General features: G+C 31.3%; 1 protein-coding gene across 2 annotated transcripts in view; it reads left to right on the top strand.

Annotated features, from left to right (window-relative positions):
* LOC114298991 (putative 3-hydroxyisobutyryl-CoA hydrolase 3) overlaps positions 1-23988 on the top strand; it is a 24414-nt gene extending 426 nt beyond the window's left edge. Inside the window, exons 3-16 of one of the 2 annotated variants that reach the window (XM_082869870.1) lie at positions 1360-1440; positions 11457-11525; positions 12763-12826; positions 13006-13085; positions 13608-13691; positions 16059-16143; positions 18896-18981; positions 20131-20252; positions 20411-20471; positions 20959-21057; positions 21622-21723; positions 22261-22302; positions 23395-23465; positions 23670-23988. In XM_082869870.1, the coding sequence (XP_082725996.1) occupies positions 1360-1440; positions 11457-11525; positions 12763-12826; positions 13006-13085; positions 13608-13691; positions 16059-16143; positions 18896-18981; positions 20131-20252; positions 20411-20471; positions 20959-21057; positions 21622-21723; positions 22261-22302; positions 23395-23465; positions 23670-23712 (1089 nt within the window). In that variant the 3' untranslated portion in view covers positions 23713-23988. The remainder of the gene's footprint in view (positions 1-1359; positions 1441-11456; positions 11526-12762; positions 12827-13005; positions 13086-13607; positions 13692-16058; positions 16144-18895; positions 18982-20130; positions 20253-20410; positions 20472-20958; positions 21058-21621; positions 21724-22260; positions 22303-23394; positions 23466-23669) is intronic. The other variant, XM_028243661.2, reaches the window with a different exon arrangement.

Raw genomic sequence — 23988 nt, 5'->3', positions numbered from 1 at the left:
TATTTATTTATTTATTTTATAAAAAACTTTGTTCATTTCAATGCTAATAATTTTTGGTAATATGTTTTTGCAAGTAATATGGTCATCGTTGTTGTCTTTGTTGCTATATAGGGTATGCCTGGCACAGTTTCTATAAAGTTTAAAATTGATAATATGAATGTTAAAAATACCTTTCCTTAATTTTAAATAATTAAAATTTTAAACTTATTTATGCTTAATAAATCTTAGGTTAATTTTACACTAGAACTTTGATACATATTTTAAAATAAAAAATAAAAATAAAATTATAAGTAGTTCAAAAATATAAAAACTGTAATGCATTTGTTTTTTGTCATTAAAATAAATGGAAAACTAACTAAGCACATGTGGTTTTAAATTATGATTAAAATAATTAGTATTCGCATTAGTTCAAAAATATACATAAAAATCATAATTAAAATGAAAATAATATGGGTGGGCAGCTCTTTAAAAGGTCTCAAGATCAACTCTAGGATAAGATGCGATTTGGTGGGGAGATTTTTGATGCCTTAAATGGGTTTGCTCAGCTGTTGCCATGGATTTCTCTATCCTAGGGTGGACAATATATCGAACGAAAACTTTTTGACATTTAAATAACAATTGTTTAATTTTTCAATGGAAATTTTTTTATATATAAATTAATTTATCTTGCTTTGCAAAATGCAAAATTACTAATTTTTCCCAAGAAAAATTTTCTAACATACTTTTACAATTTATAATATTTTTTCAATTGAAAAGAAAGGTTGATCTTATTTGAAGAAGGCTTCTAGCATGCCTTACTATTTTGAGGGCCAAACCAAAAAAATGGTCATTCATTAACATTCTAGCAAATGTGCCTTTTATTTATTTGATCCAGTGTGAGGGCTCAATAACTTCATTTTTTGGCGTAAAGAAATAACAAATTTTTTAAGGATCCTAAAAATGGAGGCCTTCTAAAATGTGGGGTCTTAGGTGATTGTTTAACCTGCATAATGGACGGGCCACCCCAGCTATCTTTAACACTATATATATTTGATTAAAATATATGAAAAAAAAAATGTAGGTGAAATATAAATAAAATATAATTGTATTTTACATAGTTTTATACATTTTTTCTCTTTCTATTTTTAAATCACTTTCCAAATCTTTCAATCAAATACAGTGTAAAAGTAGGCTAGATAATTACAGTGTAAAAAAAATAAAAATAAATACATAAATATAAATATCTCTCTTAATAATATATGCTTACTTAATATGCAACCACCCCTCCCCCCCAAAAAAGAGAGAGAGAGAGAGAGAGAACAACTGAAATTTATGTTCGTATTGCCAAACAAACATAAACTTTGTATTTTTATTGATCAGGTGCTGTTTGCGGAGAACTCATATACGAGGAAGGTTACACTAAATAGACCACAAAAACTGAACAGCCTCACCTATGAAATGGTATATTTTTATTTTATTTTATTTTGGTATTATATGAAATGGTATGTTGACTTCCTTTGGTTTCATATTTATTTTAGTTTAATAGAAGGAAAATTTATCTATTTTTCTTTGGTTTTCAAGCATTTTCCTTTGGTTTCTTTATTTATTTTGCCACTAACCCCAAGTGATTGTCTACATTATACTTGTCGTCCAAAATTACGCAGAAGTTAATTTTATAAGTAGCTTGAGAAAAATTATAAGGGATCAAAAGTGAAAGAAAAAATATTATAAAAAACTAAAGTGAGAAAATCAGGAAATATAAGAAAAAAAAAAGTATAATTTACTCTACCTGAAATAGTATTTGTACATGATATAATATGATATTAGCGGTTGGGCACACACGACGTGTGCGCAAATTAAAAAAATATTATTTTTAAAAAAAATAAATATACATCACAAATTTATTAAAAAAATAAATAAAGAACACTTATAATTTTGATATAAACAAAATAAAATAATAATTCTTAAAAAAATAGTACTCTTTTTAAAAATTATAAATTCAAAATTCTTAGAATATTTATAGTCAAATAAATTTGATATACACAACAAATATATATATATAAACAATTACGTTGATTTTTTTTTTTTCATATAAACCAAGTAAAATGCTAATCAATTTTTTCCCCTAAGAATTTGATAATATAATGAAACTTTTCATCTTTTTTTTTATTATTTTTTAATGAAGAATTTAAAAAATGTAATTAAATTAGTACACACAAAATACAAAAATACAAACCCATTAAAACACTTACAATCAAAGAGATTTATAAAAAAAAAATTAAAATAACCTAGCCATAACCCAAAAAAAAAAAAAAAAAAAAAAAAACCTTAAAAGCAATGGACACCAAAGACAATAAATGAAATCAACACTGTATGAATTTGAAATCCATATAGAATTTCAAAATGAAATGGGCATCTCTCAAAACCCGTGTCACTAAGAAAAGTCCTAATAAACTGTTTGGTCACAGAGAAAACTTGGGATACGTAATCAATGGAGGTTGAGCCTTCATGTTGGAGATTCAAAGGGCGAGAGAAAACTCTGAGCAAGAAATGTGATAACAAAGGGGAGAGAGAGAGAGAGGGGTAGTTTTTTTTTTTTGGTAAACAGTATTGGGTAGTTGATTGAGGGAGAAAGTGGAAAAGGTAGGATGTGTTTCTTTTTCTTTTTCTTTTTTATGGTCAAATCACTTAAATTACATGTGGCAGTGCATGGCAAAGGTTTGAAGAGACTAAATTCAAGGCACACTTAATATAATAGTATAGATAGTATAAATAAAGTATATATAGTTTTTTTTGTTTTATTTGTTATTTTTTTAATGAACATGATCAACAAAATAGAAATGTGATTTTTTTATTAGTTCTAAACAGCTAATTAATGAACATAAAAACATAAATAATAAATGAATACAATTTTTTTACTAAACAATTACAAAATTTATACTTTTAAAAAAAAAACAAATAAACACTAATAGAACACTTAAAGGAGAAGAAAATTGATGGTGTTAAACAACTCCTTCAAAAGTTATTAGTTCTAAAAAGCACAAAATTATAAAGTAACATGAAAAAATATAATAACCCAACAATAGGTCATCGCAAAAAAAAAAGTCAAGACCTACAAAATTCTCACATGGTGATGGGGCATTAATTATCACTTACGTTGAACTTTTATATGGTGGGGAAAATGGAAAAAGAAAATTCATAAAAATATGGGTCTAAAATTCAAATCATAATGAAACAATACTGTATACATGTTTTATATATATATATATATTTGTAATTTAGATTGAACTTTTATATGATGGGACAAATGAAAAAAAAAATCATAAAAATATGAGCGTAAAATCCACATCATAATGTATATAATTTATTATTTTATTATTATAATAATAATTATTATTATTTTATTTACAATTTAGATTGAACTTTTATATAGTGGAAAAAATGAAAAAAATTCATAAAATTATGAGCTTAAAATTTACATTATAATGTATACATTTATATTTTTTTCATTTGTTATTTTTTTAATCAACGTGATCAACAAAATGGAAATGTGAATTTTCCAGTTGGAAAGTAATAGTTATAAACTGCTTATTAATAAACATAAATAATAACTAATAAATAAATACCATTTTTTTTACTAAACAATTACAAAGTTTATACTTTAAAAAAACAAATAAACAAACAAAGAACACTTACTATAGAAGAAGGTTGATGGTGCAACCCTTCAAAAAGTTGTTAGTTCTGAAGTCAGTTAGAGGCGATTGTATAAGTTAGACATTATGTGAGATCAAAGCAATCTGGAAAAAATAAATTTCTACTAATAATGAACAAAATTAAACTAATAATGAAAAAATGGATTAAAGCTTCTAAATAGAATTAATGCTCGAAAGATGTTAATAGTTTAGGGAAACTATCAAAGAAGTATAAATTAACAGAGAGAATCTCAAAGTGCCATTTAGATATTTGAAATGGGAAACATAAAATAGAATTTAAAAAAAGAAAGCATTTTATAACCAAAAAATAAAATTTAAAAAAAGAAAGCATTTTATAACAAAAATCTTGTAATTTACTTTTAGAGCATGGTGGGAATTAGTGGCATGCAATACTTGGTTTCCAATTTGTTGGCTCATGTCTTAAACAATGTCTCTGTCAACTCTTAATTCAGAAATCAATAATTATTTTAACACATTGTGATAGGAAGAGAGAGAAGAGAAGAGGAGAAGAGAGTTTGCCTCATGTCTTACTAAAAACTCTCGACTGGTGCAATGGTAGTTAGGAACTCCTCCTGTGCAGTGGTAGTTTGTGTCTTTATATCTCTCTTCCCCCACTTTTTTGTTTTTGTTTTTGTTTTTAACAATTTTGTTTTGGCATGGCTTTGAAAGAGAAAATTATTATAGAAAGAGAGAAGAAACTAAAAAATACAAAGGGAGATGGTTAGTAGACAGTTACACATTACCTGAACAATTTGAAAAAAATTCCTCAGAAATAACTCTTGTGTTGTCTTCGATTGATGGCCATAGGCCAGGACTTCCAAAATATGATTAATTGCCACATCAAACATCCCAAGAAATGCATACCATGTGTTATTATGCAAACTATACTGGCAAATGCTTTAGAACTTACTTTCCAATTTGGAAATGAACATGATCCCTGATATGTCTCCATTTAGTTCCTTTAAAAACAGTTAAAGAGGGCGGTAGAAACTGTAGTAGGAACATGGAAAATGGGCTTTTTTTTTTTTTTTTATTATAATTCTTCTTGAAGTTAGGAATGGCAACGGGGCGGGCGGGGCCGGGGATCACACTCCCCGTCCCCGATCCCTGATGGTGAAAATTTCCCCGGCCCCGGCCCCGATCCCCGACGGTGAACCTATCACCGTCCCCACCCCTGTCCCCTAACGGGGATCGGGTTTCCCCGACCCCGAATATTTCCCGACCAAAAAAAAAAAAAAAACAAAACAGAACAGCAGCTGGAGAAGATCTGGAGTATCATCATCATCAACAACTAGAGTATTATCATCATCAACATCAACAACTAGAGTATCATCATCATCAACATCAACAACAACAAAATGTATATATACATATATATATTACCGAGAAGATCAGCGTGATGGAGAAGATCTAGAGAAGATGTGGAGAAGATCGGCGTGATGTATATATATATATATATATATTCATCTTCTCCGTCGCAGCTTAGATCTGGAGAAGATCGGCGCGATGGACGACGGAGGAGGTGGAGCGGCGGTGCGAGGTAGACAGAGGTGGAGGAGAAGTGCGAAAGTGACGAGGTGGACGAAGGTGGAGAGTCGACGACGGAGGTGAAGCGACAGTGCCCGTTGGACGGCGATGGTGGTGGATCTGAGAGAGAGAGAGAAGTCAGTGAGTGAGTGAGGTAGAGAGAGATGAGAGGCACGGCTCTGTGGGAGAGAGAGAAGTGAAAGTGAGATGATCCGTGAGATGAGAGACACGGGCTTGGTTAATATATATAGGAGTAAAATCGTAATTTCACATTGGGGATAAACCGGGCCGGGAAACGGGGACGGGCCGGCCCCGGCCTGGGACACTTATCCCCGTCCCCGACCCAAAATTGTTCGGGGATTGGTTTTTGAATACCATCCCCGTCCCATCGGGGATATTTTTCGGGAAAAACCCGTTCAATTCGGGATCGGGGGGTCGGGTCCCCATCGGGCCGGGTTCAAATTGTCATCTCTACTTGAAGTTGAGTATTAAGTAGTTGGTTAGGAAAATTAGAAAACGTGGGTTTTTTTTTTTTTTAATGTAATTCACCTAAATTCCACATGATAGGAGCTTCAAGAGACCAAATCTAAGGTTCACTTAATATAATAGTATAGATGTTATGAATAATACGATATATTATGAATAATAATTGATAAGTTATAAAATGATATAATATGAGAAGTAAAGAAGTGAGTTAAATATGTGATTTAGTCGGGATGACATTGGTTTGCAATTTTGTATTTGTTTTTTTCTCTACTCTAAAAAGTTTAGTTAGGATGAAAATGGTGAAAAGTAAGGGAAATAAAAAATAACAATAATAATTTTTTTTTTCTTCTAATTTTGTTTAGTATAAAAGTAGTGTAAGTTATAAAACAGTTAATTTTATTGTACAATTCATGATAACATGGTAATTAAGCTTATACTAGTTTCTAACAAAAAATACAAGAAAATATAAGAAAGTTTAAATTTGTTATAGAAATAGTTACCTAGGCTCCATTTATTAAAAATAAATAAATGATAAAAAGTGAAGTAAAATAAAATAAAAAGAAAATAAAATAATATTCTTTTATGAATTTAATTATGATGAAAATTTTACAAGAAAATAAGAATTCTAACTACTTTTTTAATAAATTTAAATTTTATTGTATTTTCCTATAATTTTTGCAACTTTCTTCTATGAAAGTTTTAATTTTTTTTAAGATCTTGTGATACCGTTGTACCAAATTGATTTGATCTTTTATCGGTTTTGTAATCTGAAAATAAATAAATTATCATGCTATTATGAGTTATACAAAAAAATTAAGCCATATTTGGTTTGTTTCTCAAAATGTTTGATAAAAATAATATCAAAAAATATTTTAACATTTTTGAAAATTATTCATGACTTTTCAAAATATTGATTTTTTGTTTATTTATTTCATCAAATTAATTTATTTTATTTAAAAATTATATATGAAATAGGTTTAAGAAAATTAAACCACACACGGGATTAACTTCCTCATAATTTTCATTATTAGGCACTATTTGGCATGTGTTAAAATAACATATATTATTTTAGCATATTATCTTATTTAGGTCATAATTATTTCATTTAAATCACATTATCTCTTTATCACGTCATTTTAAACTCAATCTATATTTTACATTTTTTTATAAAAAAAATATAAAATGTACTAATTTAACACATGGTAAACAACAAACTTAATTTTTAGGATAAATTATGCAAATGATCCCTGTAGTTTACACGTTGTGTCATTTTGGTCCCTCTAATTTCAATTTGCTCGACTTTGACCTTGAATTTTGAACTCTGTATCATTTTGGTCCAATTAATGGAAGTTAAGAAATTGGACGAAAAATTTGCACGTGAATGACATATGATTGGTTTCCAAGGGCAAAACAGACATTTTGCTCTCACTCTCAATTAACTCAATGATTTAGCCATCTAACTCAGAGTGAGTTAACTCACTCCCATTTAACTCAATGATATATATGTATATGTATATATATATATATATATATATGTACAAAGGAGAGAGAGAGAGAGAGAGAGAGAGGGGGATAAAGAGGAGGTGTCGTCGAAGAGCTGAGGGAGGGAGAGAGAGGTGGCGTCGATGGCCTATGAGGGATGGCAAGGCAGTTGTTGTCGTGAGTTTGAAATGAAAGGAGTGAGGTGATGGCGTTGCGATTGTAGGAGAGGTAGGGTGACGCGATAGAAAGAAATCCTCTAAAAGAAAAGAGTTTTAACCAAAACCCTGAACCCTAATCGACCAAGGCCATCTAGGTCGAAATACAAGGGGGTTCAACAGCGAAAATGTAGCAAATAGGCTGCCAAGATTCGAGACCCTTTCACTGGAAAAGGGTCTGGTTATGCACTTACAACACCATCAAAGAAGGTGCCAGGGCTTGCGATTTGAAGAAGCTTGAATTCAAATCCATGACTGCTTCGTCAAGGAAGAGTTACAATCACAATCAAAACCACTCTTCTTTGGTGGCAGAGGACTTTGAAGCTTATTGTCTCACATATCCCCATTGTCTATCATCGAATTCGACACTTTAGATTCAACTTTAGCTTCAAATTCACATGTCGATAGAAAATTAAATATAACATTGAATGATTTTGTTGTGGACAAGACCATTGTTGTTGATTATTAGAAAATGCCCAATCAACGACGCAACCAACTACGACGGCGACGGAGCAATCAATGATGGTGATCTTTTTTTTTTTCTTTCGCTTATATTCTCCATCTCTTTCTCTGCTTTTGTTCCTTTTCTTTTGTTAGTTATGGAGATTTGTACATATGGGGTTTCAAATTTGAAGACGTGGCTAGGGTTTGTAGGTTGATTTTGTATTGTGATTTTTGATCTAGGGTTGAAAATTAGATTTTGTTTTGTAATTTTTGATAGTTATGATGATCTGTTCATGTTGGGATTATTGTTTGGCTGAGGCAATGGTAGCAGAAGGCAGTGAAACGGCGCACAATGGTGGTCAATGGTTCTGTTCAATCACAAGCAAAGAAGAAGCTCAAAAAGAAAGCCAAATATCTATTTTACCCTTAAAAACCAATCACATGTCATTCTTGCGCAAAATTTTCATCTAATTTCTTAACTTCCGTTTTCAATTAGACCAAAATGATACAAAGTTTAAAATTCAGGATAAAAAACGAACAAATTAAAATTAAAATGATTAAAATGACATAACATATAAATTATAAGGACCATTTATATAATTTGTCATAATTTTTATTTATTTCACTTTTTACCATTTAACAAAAAATCTGCGGCAAGATGTGGATCGGGTCGGGCGGAATTGCCATTGCACCCATTGACTTCATTACGCCCCTCTCTCTCTCTCTCTCTCTCTCTCTCTCTCTCTCACACACACACACACACACATCTGTGGCTGAAACGTCCATAGGTGCCACCATACACACAGCTCCTCCAGCCATGACGGTGGTGGATTTTGGAGTTTTGAGTGTGGCTGTGGCTGTGAGCTTGCTCAGGTCTGCTACTACTAGGGATTGCATTTTGCAAACATATGAATTCTTTAATCGGAAGCCAAGGTTCACATTCTTTCCCTCATTAATTCTATGTTTTTCATTTGATTTAGCTGGAATGGAGGAATGTTCACTTTCATTACAGTGAGCCAAACACTTTGGTTTGGAGATTTGAGATGGGATTTGAAAATGAAAAGAAAAAATATAGGTGAAACTTTCACCGTTCAAATCACTTTTCAAATCTCTAAATCAAACACAGCCTAAGTCTATTTTCAGTTTTCTCATGGTTTGGAATTTCAACCACACATGGAAATATTTAAGGTCACCATCACAATTTGGTGGTGCTACATGTATCAATTGATATACCAATTAGTATACCAATATATGTTATGATATTATTACTAATTTTACCTATTATACAAATTACAAATATCTAAAATTTTTAAAATTATGCTACATCATCTTTAACACACTAATTGGTATACCAATTGCTGTATGTAGCATTATTCATCACAATTTGGTTTTAGAAACTGTTTTTTTTTTGTCAAGCGTTCAATATTTTTCTCTTACACCCCGTTTGGATCGTGAGGTGAGAAAAGAAATAATTATGTTTTTACCTAGGTGAGAAAAAAAGGAAATGATTTATTTTTTCTCACCATTAAGTTTGGTTGAATTCACCTAAAGGAAGAAAAAAAAAAGAGGAAAGTATTGTATTGTCTTGTATTTTATTTTATCAAAATAATTTTTTCATAAGGATAATTTTCATATTTTAGAAAATTTTCATTGAACTCAGTTTCCTTTCTCACCAAATCTTACCACTTTTGGTGGGAAACAAAACATGGGGTTGGTGGGAATCCTTTTCTCACCATCTGTGTTACATGGACTCGCCACTTTTGGGCGAAGCACTCGTGTCGACACGACACGGGTGCGGGTGTGGGATCTGTGTCGGATTTGCCTGTTCGATCTCGGACACAGCTCTTCATAGACAGCAAAAGAAATGAAAGAAGAGAGAGCAAGAGGGAACCTGGTCGAAGCTCCATCCAGTCAATACAGTCGAAGCTCCATCCAGTCGAAAATCGAAGACCTCCAATCGAAGCTCTATCGGGTCGATCCAGTCGAAGATTGAAGCTCCATCAGTCGATCGAAGCTCCGTCCGGTCTCTATTTCTCGCCTTCTCTCTCTCCCTCGCGATCGTGATCGCGATCGCTTCACCTTTTCTCCTTCTCCCTCTCTCTGTCGTTTTATCTTCTTCCTGACTCTGTCTATCTATTCGTATCTATCTATTATAATAATAACTATAATAATAATAATAGTTAATAAACTATTAATAGTTAATAACTATAATAATAAATATTGTTATTATATATATTTAACAATTATTATATAACATATAATATATTTATTATAATAACTATAATAATAACTATTATTATTATATATTAAATGATAATTATTATATAACATATAATATATTTATAAGATAATATATACTTATATATATTAATAAAAAGAATAAACACATGTATGTAAAACAAAATAAAAAAATTAATTAGAACACATTGTTTAAAAAATATAATAAATAAATTAAATAATTAATGTATATTAAAATAAAAATATTTATAAAAAATATATATATATAATATAACTCATCTCCATAGATTTTTATTTATTATTTATATAATATAACTCATCTTCATATAATAAATATATTTAAAAAAAAAAAAACTATTTAACATATCCCCGTACCCGTATCCAAATTCGGATACATATCCACGTATCCTTATTTTTTAATTTTGAAGTGTTCGACCCCTAGATACGCACCCGCACCCGATACTCGTACCCGAGTCCGTGTAACCTAGCTCACCATTTTTCATCTATTTAACTATCCAAACAAGTGAAAGAGTTTCTATTCTTACAATTTCTTTTCTCTTCTCACCTAACTCCTCCATCCAAACTGAGAGGCATGACATGTAAGTCTGATTGGTTCAGGGATTTGGAAAGGGAAAGGAAAAAAGTGTATGAAACTTAGGTAAAATATAATTATATTTCATTCGCATTTCACCTACATTTTTCTTCTTTTTTTTTCCAAATTCCTTCCAAAATTCATGAACCAAACACAGCCTTAAGTGGCTGTAACCTGTGTAAAAATCATGAAAACGATGTTTAGTTGTTGCCATTGTTGCTTGTCTTGAATATTTAAACACTATATATATACTAGAAGGTGTCCACACCTTATGGGTGTGCTATGAAAATCAACCAGTTCAATGTATATGGTGAATTTTGTATCAATTGACAAAAGATGTAGACGAAGGCAAAAGAAAAAGAAAAAGAAAACTGTATAAATTATCAAAATTTGTGTCATATTTTTAAAGAAGACAAATATAGCTTGAACTTTGTGTCATTTTTGAAGACATTATACGAATATCTTTCTTTTTATCATATTCAGGAAGAAGACAAGAATGAGCTCCTCCTTTCTAAAAAATAGAGACATTTTTTTCTTACGAAAGTGATAATTTAAATTAATATACGAAGTTTGATAATTTTGTTAATTTGTAATTATCCATGTGTGCGGCTCTCTTTTGGTTTAAAAGATGTCATTTTTGTGGATCAGTTTATATGACAATGTCAATGCGAAAGGCTAATTAGAAAGGATACAACTTATTGGCATGTCTATTCTATTTAACTAATCTTAATTTATACTTTTAGAAAATGAAATCTATTTATTTTTATGTTTCATGTGCAGATTTCTCAAATTGGAGCAGCCTTGAGAGTGTATGAGGATGATTCTAAAATCAAATTTGTAATTTTTAAGGTAAGACAACTAATTTTGAAAAACGTCTGCTAACACCCACAGTACAAGAAAGTAACCTATGGAAGGAGCATACCCAACTAATATCAGCCTGTTCGAAACTTGTGATTCCCATGGAAGACACTTTCCCTTCGTATTGATTCATTACCGACTGAATGGGAAATGCTTGCTTCTATTTCCTCCCTCTAAGGATGATAAATAATGTATTGCATTTAGAAACAAAGAATTTTGCAATTAAACATGCAACTTTAAAAGAAAGCTAGAGTTCCCATGTAAAAATCTCATCCTTTGTGTTAATTTCACACCATAATACTTTAATTGGCTTTGTAGTATTTACACCAAACACTTATTGTATCTTAGTTATGACTGCCATATTTTCTAATATATTTACTTCAATATAGAATGAACAAATTATCATTATTATTATGTTTGTTTGGTCAGGAAGGAGGGGGATAGGGTAAGGAGATCTTGGAGTTAGACCTCGGGGTCTGAGCTTGATTGACTCATAGGGATTTAGTGCTTTTTCCCCACACCAATTTCTTTTGCTCGCACAAATTGATTAGAATCTAGCAAATATTCAAATTTTAGAATATGTATTTGAGGGTGGAGATGGAACAAATTTTGTAGGATTGTTAAGACTATTTGAATAGTGGAAACTATGAGCAATGCTTCAAATATCCAATAATTAGGGATGCAAACAAGTCAAGCCAAGCAAATACTCTACAAGTACCGGAAAACTTTGTCACCTTCTCTATAGCTTCTAATGAAGTTTACTACTAGAAAATGATAGTTGTCACTGAATATTATTTCACCTCCTATGTATATCCACACAACAAATTACATATGGACATGTAAAACACAGCATATTTTAAAAAAAAAAATTATAGGACTCACCATGACAAAAAATCACATAGGAGGTGAAGAGTTTTAGTAAAATATTGCAATCATATATAGCAACTCTCTTACTACTAGCCTCATTTGCTATGGTTTGCATTCCTTTGTAATCATCACCTGTGTTCAAATTAACATTCCATCACATCACCATGACAAAGCAAAAATAAATGTTAAATAGCCAGCTTAACCAATTAATGCCTCAACAATGATTTGCTCATCCCTGCAACTTCATTGATTAATTTGCCGCTCATTGATGAAGCACGTACACTTTTTTTTGCTTGTTTAATTTTCGTTACTGTAGTTATTAATAATTTATGAGTTCTAATCTAGCTTTTATTTTTGAAAGGGAAAGGGAAAAGCATTTTGTGCCGGTGGAGATGTTGTCAGAGTGGTTCAATATAGTATAGCAGGTTATAAGATGTTTCTTTGTTTGTTTGTTTTTTTTTTTTTGTTTTACAAATCATTCCTTTTCTTTTGCCTGTCCTTGAAGAGACAACAAACTTTCTTCTAATTTGAGCTTTCATTAATGGCACAAATGTTATATGTAATCAAATAGTATTGAAATGAAATCTCTTTTAACTTGTTTTAGGACATTGGAGCTTCGCTGCAAAGTTTTACCAAAAACAACTCTGTTTAGATTATCTACTGGCTACTTATAAAAAACCTTTGGTGAGATATATATATATATATATTTATAAGTAACTTAAGTTCAACCGGACCTGTTTGGTTGCTTGTGTTTTCGATTTCTTTATTTTTATTTATGAAAAGTTTGGAAACACCCATCATTTCATGAGGAGTGCTAGGAACAGATGTGTTCCACAGCAGAATGGAACACAAATGTGAGACCAAATGGTGGCACTCACATGTGGACCCCACCTTTGTCTCACATTTGTGTTCCATTCTGTAAAACACATCTGTGTTTCTAGAATTATTGCATTTTCATATCATTTTTATTTTTGTGCGAAAATAGTTTTTAAAAATTTGAAAACAACTTTTTGGATTTCCTCAAAAGTGGGTTGGTTTTAGAAAATTTTGCTGAAAATAGTTTTCAAAAACAGTTTGCCAAACAAATTTTCTGTGTTTTTTGGAATGAAAACAGAAAAAATGAAATGAAAATACAACCAAACAAGCCCTGGTTTTCTCTTTTTGTCATAGCTAGCTTATTTCATCTAACTAAAATTGTTATTGAAGGTTTACCTTATTAATGGAATTATAATGGGAGGAGGTGCTGGACTATCCATGTTCGGAACGTTTCGCATTGTCACTGAGCATACTGTATTTATCTACCCTTTATCTTTCATTATGCACGCTCTAGTTAATTGATATGCACATAGATTGATTATTTTCCAATTACATGTTTGTTTGATGCAGTTAAATTTCTTTTTTAACATTTAAATATTTATAGCATTTTCATTTTGTCGCATTTGTCTCCCATAAAAAATGGAAGATAGTTAAACACTTTTTTACAGTAGAATAAATTCATCTTTATTCAAATTCTTCAACATAACTCTTGCTATTCCAATTCCACATTCATGTAAATGGAATGTCCTGCAGTCATGTACAGCAGATTTTCTATAATTTGAAAATTATGGAATTCAACGTAAGAAATTCTGTTAATTACTTTCTAACTATACTATATTTCACACCCTAATATGATTTTAGATGTTTATATTAAAATGAATCCAAAATGCAAACATAAATGTGACTTAACATATGAGTTTTGAAAAGTAATAAGTCCTCAAAATAAAAAATGAGGCATCACCTAACTTTGACTTAAGTTGTGGTAGGTCAAAATTGACTCTATATTTGTCTATTCGAATAAAAAAAGGTTAGTGAAGGGGCTAAGCATCCTACATCGTCCAAAACTAGGTAACCTTGTTTCCGAATAAGTTACTTGTCATTTATGGGTTGTGGCAAAGTTAGAAACAAAATGATCGGCTTCATTTGTTAGAAAAGAAATGAAAAACTTTGTACCCACACATTGATTTTGCATTGCTATTTGCATCATTTGACAAGGTAAACTGCTTACTAAAAGTAGGCCCTGACCTCGATGCTCTTCATTTGAAAATGAGTTTTTTGAATATTTTCTTGAAAACATGAGAATTCATTTTTGGGCTCACTAGCCAAAGTAAGTTCAAAGTGGAAATTTTTGCTTGATAGTTAAGGGAAAAAATGTGCTTGAGGTAACAATTTTAAGCATAAAATCTAAATCCAAAGGTCTGGAATAATGACAGTTTGTGCATACAACCCAAAATTCAAAAGGTGAGTTAAATCCAAAGGTTCAAAATGGCATTTTCGACAAAGTTCAACATTCAAAATTAAAGCGACATTAAAGGATATTTTGAGTACATTAATCAAATTATCAAGCGCAAAGTGACATATATAGTATCCAAACAGACAATTTCAATGTGAAATTAAAAGATGCTAGCCAAATGAGCAAATTCAAATTTACATTTTTGGCATACCAGACTTGTTCAAAGTGAATATATTAGGTGTACTAAACAAATTAACTAGTTTGAAATACATTTTAGGCAAATGAACCCAGTAAACAAGTTCAAATTGATATTTTATGCATACTAACCAAGTGTACAAATTCAAAGTGGAATCTTAGGCATAATAACCACAGCGATATAAAGGTTGAAAATGGCATTTTAAAGCATATAAAAAATCTAAATTTATAGGGTTAAAATGACATTTTAAACAATACGAGCCGTATTGATAAGTCCAAGATGACATTTTAAAGTATACGGGCCAATGATAAGTTCTAAATGAGTTATTTTCAACAGTGGTCTTGTTGGCTCTCAAACCTTAACCATGGCTCTTGTATATGACTTGGATGCACCTACAAATGCTTGTTTACAATATTTATGCTGTTTAGATCTTAAATTTATGAAGGTATTTTTGGAAGGAAAAGAAAAATGAAGAGGGATTTGTGAAAAAACTTAGCTTCTATTTCATTCATTTCCCCCTCTCCTTTTCTTTTCCCTCCCCAAATCTAAGATCTAAACACAGCCTTAAAATCCATCTTCCAGTCTAATAGTTATTCCTTTTTTTTTACTATCTTCATTTCAACCAGTCAACTGCTTTTGTTAATATTGAAAGCAATGCTTCAAATGAATTTAGGTCTCCCATTACATTAACCTTTCATTAACTTTGCTTCTCCTATATATGGTGTATAGATTGCACATCTCACAGCTGCATATGCGAAGAATGAGATAACTATAAAAAAAAATTTTTGACCAACAACCCAAAATTCATTTCAAGTATGTTTTAAGACATGAAGACTGAAATAACTATGATTGTAAATGGTAATCTTTGTAAGTATGTTTTAAGACATGATTGCATAATAAAAATACTTATTTCTTTGACTAAACTTACCCATAAGGTTAATGAGTTTTAGAACCAGAGTTTGTGGAGTTTAAAATTTTGTCTAGCACCTTGACAAACATTATTATTATTTATTGCATGAATATATGTTGCAATAATACTCCACCTTTCTGTAATTTGTATGATAACATTAGTGCATATGCATTTGAAAATACAAATTAAAAAAGAAAGAAAAACTCAATCAAACATACATTGCTTTAAACTTCAACCATGCACAAATCCTAACATAATTCATTTGTGTGATGTCCAATTTAGGTGTTTGCCATGCCGGAAGCATCAATAGGACTTTTTCCTGACGTTGGTGCCACATGTTTTCTTTCTAGGTTGCCAGGCTATTTTGGTATCACTTTTAACTCTTATTTTTTCTGTAACAATTTCATTAGATTTTTAAACTATTTGACTTTTCATAATTTTTATATTAGTTTTAGTTCATTGTGTACTTTCAGATTTTGGTCCTTATCCTTTACTACCCTTCACTACCCACAACGACCAAAGCTATGAGGATAGTGATCTCATTTTGAGATCTTACCTCTTTTTGGTGTGTTTCCCTTTGTTTATATAATGTTATTGACTCCATAAGTTTAGGCATGCATTGTGGAGATGACAAAGGTTGTCACTTCTAGATATCGTGTGCTCTTTGTTTTTATCTTATCACAAGTTTATCCTTACTCTCTTAATCATGTATTTCAAATTCGAATCTCCCTCCTTTCCCACCTAACCTAAGAAAGATTCTTGGGTCAACCTTGGCTTGCTAGCCTTGGCCAGCTCTGTCCTTAGGCTTACTGTTCAAATTTTCCTGATCAATTGCCCCCCCTCATATCTGCAGTATAATGTGACATATTGGGGAAATGATGTAATGCATTTAATGAGTAATTGGCAAATTTTATTTTTTCGACACGTAGGAGAACCGTTAATGCCACATTTGACATGGCTATTGTGTTTTGTCTTACGTTTGCATGTTTTTGGTGTTCTAACCATTTGTGGTTGTCCCATCCGAAGAGGATCAGCAATTTATAGTTTTGATTTTTGAGCCATAGGTTTCTTAAAAGCACTACTTTGTTCTAGCTTTGTCTTACAGTTAAATTTGGAGCATAAGAGTTGACAGAGAGAGAAGAGATTTGCTGGAATAGGAGGCTCAAAACCTAATTAGGTTTCTTACCTCTCTAAACACATGTATTTATAATAACAAAGGAATAAGTACAATGACACTATTGTCCTCAAGCACATAACTTAACACTGCCTTCTCGTTTCATGACTTATCTCTGACAAAGATTTTGAGCTGTTTAAATTCTTCTAGTGACTCCTATGATTCTTCTGTGTGTCTCTCTTCTAATGACCTTTCCCAGATCCTCTTCCAGTTTGATTGGATTGACTTTAGTTGTCGTTTGGGTTGCCATTACATTCCATCTCCTAGTTGTGTCTCATTCCCTCCAATAGATCATGTCCAAGATTAAGTTGTACTTTGTTGTAGACCTCTCTTGTCTAGCCTCTGTTAATCAGGAGGGAGAGGAAAATCTACCCTAGAAAGCACATAATTTGGTACTTATATAGGCTCGCACCCTTACAGCTAAGGATTTGGACATCATAAAGTCCAAGTTCAACATGCTGAAATGATTGGGCTCTGACTCTCTTTTCCAAATAAGTATGCTTGCTCACCTTCTGGAAATGTTTTTTCCTCTAGTGTCAACCAGTTTTTTTTTTTTTCTTCTTCTTCTTCTTCTTCTTCTTTCTGTAGTGTCTACTATCTCCTTAGAGGATGGTTTGAAAGACAATATTGCCTTAGGTCTTCGCCAGGAGCACAGAGGATTCAAGACCCTGCTTTTTGCTAAGAATTTTGGTATGCCTCTATTTTATCTCTTTTTTGTTGGTCTTCTATTTTGACTTATCTGGTGGTCTGCCCTCTATAGCCATTGTGGCCAAAATGGTTGTTCCTCAATTTAAGTTCAGTACTGTCATTTGAGGTTATGGCCCAAGCCAAGAGGAAGTTGGATAAGAGGGAGAAATGAAAACTTCTTTCTCCACCATCAAAATTAGAATGCTGAGGCTATCTTCACCAAGTAGAGGGATGAGGAAGACGGAAGACGTCTCCAACTTTCAATCTTTCCTTCTGGAAGACGCCTTTGATGGTTCATACTGCTACTTGCTCCACATTGGAAGTTTGGAATTGGCTTAGGCTTCCTAAGAGGTTTCTTCTCCCAAGAAAGAGAATGCTGAGGCCAATGGCCATAGATCCCCATGTCCTGCCCCTACTCTTGTGACTGGAGATTAAGGTAAGGTGATTGACACCTCAGGTCAACCTTCTGCCCCTAAAGGAATTTCTCCCAACACTTCTCGTGGTGGCCCTCACTCTATTATGGAGAAATGTGAGATAACAGTGAACAAGTAAAATTTTGTCAAATTTTTTCAGATTTCTATTCATTATGTGTGTTGTTTGATAGATTTCGACACGATGAATTCAAAAATACAATTTTTTTTTTTTATAATTAAAAAAAATAATGTTGATCTAGATCAAATGTTATTGAATTTTAATATTCCAAGCAATTCAAAAGTAAGGGGTTACTTGCTAAAGCGCTATTGTGGGGTGGGGGTATTTTGGTCATAAATTGGCCTCCAAAATATTACAGGATTGGAGTTGGAAAACTTTTTTTTGTGTCCTTGTACTAGTATAATCTTATAATGAGGGAGCTCTCAAACATCTAACTGAAGCTCCCTTTTAATTTTTTAATTTTTTAATTTTCAATTTTGGGAAAATAAGGACTTCTTAAAAGATTTCCTATCTTTTCATTTTCGACTTAGCTGTGGAGACCATTTAGGGAAAGGGAATCAAATGCTCCTTTTAGACTTGTCAATGACTATTACAGTCATTTTTTTATAACTATTACAGTCATTTTTTTATAAGTTGCATAATTGTTCTTTAGTTACTGTACCATTCGAATTGTTCAAATTAATCAAAATATCATGTGTTTCTATCTTATTTTAAATTGGGGCTTGAACCAAAAACTGTCCAATATTTTAAACTCATATTGTCCAATGTTTTAAACTCATATATATAATTTTTTCTTTATAATTTATCACATGCCCAACTTGTACAGGAGAATATTTAGGGCTTACTGGAGCAAGAATTAATGGAATTGAAATGCTTGCATGTGGCCTTGCAACTCACTTTGTCCTTTCAAAGGTATTCTAAAATGATAATAGCAATAAACCTGTGCAATGAACAGAAATCAAGAAACGAAAAAGAGTTAACATACTATTTAATATAATTTTATATTACCACTAAAATTTACTTCTAACTCACAAATGGTATAGATACTTTTTAAATGTTAAGTATTGTGCACAAGGGAAAGAAGAACATAGTGCTATAGAAGTTTCAATTCCTAATCATTTTGCCCATTTTATTTAGACCTAGTTGATATGAAGTTTAAAATGACAAAACAATCATAATTTTTTGAAAAATGCTCACCTTTAAACTTTTGTTTTTCCCTCCTGAGATGGGACAGTTTGGACATTTGTGCAAAATTTGCATAATAAAGATGAAATATGAAGTGTTTTGGTTGAAAAAATGAGACCTAATAGCACCACTCTTTGTAAACTAGCATAAATTTCATGCTATGCACAATCTTAAAAAGAGAATAAAAAATTATATTGAAATTACTTTATGAAAAATATTGTTTAGAACATAGATGGAAAATTGGTTGGAATAAAAAATTTTAATCATTTTTTCTCACGCTACATTAAAATGTATTTAATGCTTCCATTAATGTAATATTGAAAGTACTAAACAATGAACAATTGAGCGTGACCTAATTGATCACCCACCTAATTGACCACCCACGACTCTACTGTCTGGGTGGCCAAGAAGTGTCCTGTCCTTTTTTTTCGGTGCTTTATTTTACTTCTCTTTTGTTCCTTTATTCCATGGGTGTTTATTGTAATAATAGTGATACATCATATTTAATTCTATATTACAAAATAAACCAATATGATTTTGGCCACTTGTAAAAACATAATTATCAAAACTTGGTTCATAATAATGTTCGTAGACAACTCCTTTTCAGAAAGTGACTTTGCAACTAAGAAAAGGATTGGAACATTAAAGGTTTTAAGGTCCAACGCTATATAGCAATGGTTTTTCACCGTTTTATTTCACTAGGATCATTATTTTTTTAATGATTATTTCTAAGGAACCTACGTAGAGAAGATACAAAATGTTGTCAATAAATCGACATATAACATTTTTCTTTTCCTTATACTCTTTTTGTGTAATACAGAATATATTTTTGTTCTCTCTCTCTCCCGCTCTCTCTCTCTTTCCTTTGTACCTTAGGATCTTCAACCGTTAGAAGATGCGCTATGTGAGCTGGTTGCTGCAGATACGTTGACCATTTCTAAGCTCGTCAGCAAGTTTATATACAAAGGACATGCAAAGCAAGATAGCTTTCATAAAAGGTTACTTAGTTATTGTTGTTTTACTTCAACCTTTTGTTGGCTCTCATTCACCAATTTGTTTTTATATGCATTTCTAGTGCTTTTGTTGTGGATTTTTATTATATAGGACTGTATCATGGACAAAGCTCTTGATTTTAGTGAAATTTATTGATGAACAGAGTAGAGATCATCAACAAGTGTTTTTCTAGAAAAACAGTTGAAGAAATCTTATCATCACTAGTAAGTAAACTTGTCAAAAATTATTCCATTTGGTATATATCTATCCTTCTCAGAAAAAAGGTTAATTATACTTTTGATTCCTAAACTATGCACTACGTATCATTTGGTCTCCAACATTTTGATTGTGTCAATTTCATCCCTAAAGTATTAAATGTTTCCTAAAGTGGTCCCGTGTTTGACACCATTTGTATTAGCCATCAGAATCAAAGCTAAATTTGGAAACAAAATTGAACTTCGTCATCCAAAAAGTTATCGCAATAACCTTTTTGCTGAAGTATATCTTTTGTTTCCAAATTTATCCTTGATTCTGAGCTTTTATGGATGATGTCAGCTCGAGAACTACTTTAGGATACATTCAATACTTTGGCAATGAAATTAGTACAATTGAAATGTTGAAAACTCAAATGACAAAGAGCATGTACTTTAGAAATCAAAAGTGCAACTAACCCAAACAATAAGTTTTCACTGGTTCTTTTCTTTTATTTAGGAAGAAGAAATGGAAACTGGAACAGATAAGTGGATTGTTGAGGCAATAAGTTCTTTGAAGTCAGCTTCACCAACGAGTCTTAAAATTACTTTACGATCTGTAAGAATAATAATAAAAGCTCTCTTATTTTCATTGAATTCATTTGGAAAATTCCTTGTTACAAGTGCATTATAGCAACATTTAAGATGAGAGGGCACATTTGTTTATGTGTCAGTTTGTATTGTGTACCCTCTTACAGGTGTATATAAGAGTAATGCTATACAAAAAAAAATTCATATATAATTTTCATACATAATGATGTGGCTTGTTGTGGACATTTCATTTCAAAACAAAACAAAACAAAATTGAAGATGGATTTGTGTATGAATATAATTTTTCTGTACATAATGAGCATCTATTTTGATTACAACAGGATGTGTGCAAATTTACGATACAATTTCGTTGAAGTTACGACCCAATTACATCTGATCATAACTCCTAGATATGACTCAGTGAAGTCACTAATTGTTGGAGTTATGGTCTGATGTGATTGAATTGTAATTTTGCATTAATCAAACCATTAACTTTGAAGTGTGCATCATGCACACCCTTGGAAGGTGCGCACTACAGATTCAACCTTTGTTCATTTCACTCTTAACATAATCTTGTTTGGTTCTTGATTAGATTAGAGAAGGAAGGGTGCTAAAACTTGAACATTGTCTCAGTCGTGAATTTACTCTCTTTCGTCATTTCATGCGAAGAACGGTCAACAATGATTTCTATGAGGTATATAGAATCTACCGTTTTCATATATTCTAAAGGATAAAATATGTGTATGATCCTTAAAATATGGATTTGGTATCATTTTTTATTCTTGAAATGTTAATTTTGTTTCTGTTTTTTTTTGTTAGTCAAATTAATTCTATTTCAAATGGACCATTAATAATAAAAATCTACATGTAATCCTTGAAGTATGTGTTCCTTGTCACATTAGTTCCCCAAGTTTTTTAATTCCGTCACTTTAATTCTTAAACACTAATGAAGAAGATAAAGCATATTCTTACAATTTTAGATATTAAATTGATAAAGTTGTCACTTTAGAAAACTCAAATTTGAGGAAACATTTCCGATTTTTATTATTATCCTTTAATGATTTAGACGGTCATCTAAAATTGGATTAATTTGACTCAAATTAGGAACTTTATGAACACAATTGACAAAAAAACGAAAGTGACAAAGAACATGTACATAAAGGATGTAAGTTTATTTCATCTTATTGTAAATTATAACTTTGTTTTTCAATCATGTAACATTAACTTGCAGGGTGCCAGAGCTATGCTAATTGACAAAGATAAAAAGCCCAAGGTACGTACCAAAAAAAAATAATAATAATTGCTTGTTACCTTTAGCATTCCTATATTAGACTACTTGCTTTTGTTTCAACATTAACATTGGATCTTGAATTTGTAGAGAAATTTATAAAAGAAAAAAAAAAGAAAAAGAAATAAAAGCTATTTTTCTATTTTTTTCTTCATCCATAAATTTCTCCACAAATCTGAAATCCAAGCAAAGCCTATAATATATATATATATATATATAACCTAAGCAAAGGGATGGAGGAAGAAGACTATTTTATCACGTGAAACTTGATATTATGGGTATGTTTGGTTTGCATTTGAGAGATGAGTTTCAGAAAAAAATTTCTAAAAAATTGTTTGGTTTGAGTTTTTCTCAAAAAAATTTCAAAATCACTCTCTCTCTCACACATCAATCAATCACTTTTTCTCTCTTCTCTCTCCTTCTCAATCACTTATTCTCTCACACACATCTACTCAAATTCTCCCAAAATATCAAATCATCCCAAACTCCCAAAAAAACAACTCTCCCAAAATATACAACCAAAGAAACCAAAAAAATTTCTAAACTCTCTTCCCAAATTTTTTTTCAAAAACAACTCTCCTAAAAACAAACCAAACAAGCCCTATATGTTTTGGGCTAGTAGTCCAACAGGTTATTTGGTAGTCATATTGACAGTTTCTGATCCACATCTCTACAGTTATTTAGAAAAACTGATATTCATTGTAGAATATAAGGATTGGAATCTTAGAATATAGACGATCATGTAGTATGTAAAGTACTTCAAAACAAATCTGTAATCAAATATGTAAGATAATACATGTATTAGTAAATTTGATAAAATCATTAATTACGATCATACGCTTCCTTAACTCAGTTGATTGGGATGTCAAATGTTCCTGACTGGTGGACATTCTTGTGATGACAGAGTATATTAGAGAAAACATTTGCTTTACATAAATTTTATTTGATGTATATTCTAGAAAAACAAAACAATGCGGAAATGTAGAAGCGGTTCAAGAAAAAAACTTACTCGTTTATCATTTTTCTTTACAGCGAACGTAAGAATGACTTATGTTCACTTCTTAATTTGTGCTGTAGTTTGTCACTTCAATCAAACGATGCCATGAATCCACAGCACAACAAAAGCTCTCAGCACACACTGAGAAAATGTCAGAATTTTCCCCTCAACTGAAGTTTGAACAAATAATTATCATTATTTAGGTTCTTTGGATTATAGAAGTAATTACAACAATGAAGAGGATTTGTCTACAATATGCCTAAAAAATATGAACCTGTACTACTTTGAACCGTGCTTGTAATTTGACCGTTACTATGACTTGTTTCTTCTTCTTCTTTTGTTTTTGTTTTTACAGTGGGAGCCTCCACAACTATGGCAAGTCAGTGAAGAAATGGTAGATCGGTTTTTTGCTGAAGCTGAGGATGATGATGAATGGGAAAATTTACATCTTCCTAATAGATCAGGCCTAAGTAATCCAATGAAACCAAAGCTCTAAGTTTTAAGGCAGCAAAAAGTGAAACAATCTATGAAGAACACTAGAGGGCAAACGAAATTTCTAATTGGAATGCATGTGTACTCTTATTTTAATTATGCCTTTTGATATTTGTTGGGATTATGCCGAAACATTAATGTTTTCAGTTTAAAAAATGGGTAAGATATTTACCCTTTCTAAA

This window comes from Camellia sinensis, chromosome 5, assembly GCF_055761805.1.
Source record: "Camellia sinensis isolate YWXY chromosome 5, ASM5576180v1, whole genome shotgun sequence".
Taxonomy (NCBI): domain Eukaryota; kingdom Viridiplantae; phylum Streptophyta; class Magnoliopsida; order Ericales; family Theaceae; genus Camellia; species Camellia sinensis.
Note: the sequence above shows the minus strand (reverse complement) of the source record. Positions and strands in the feature narration are given on the sequence as shown.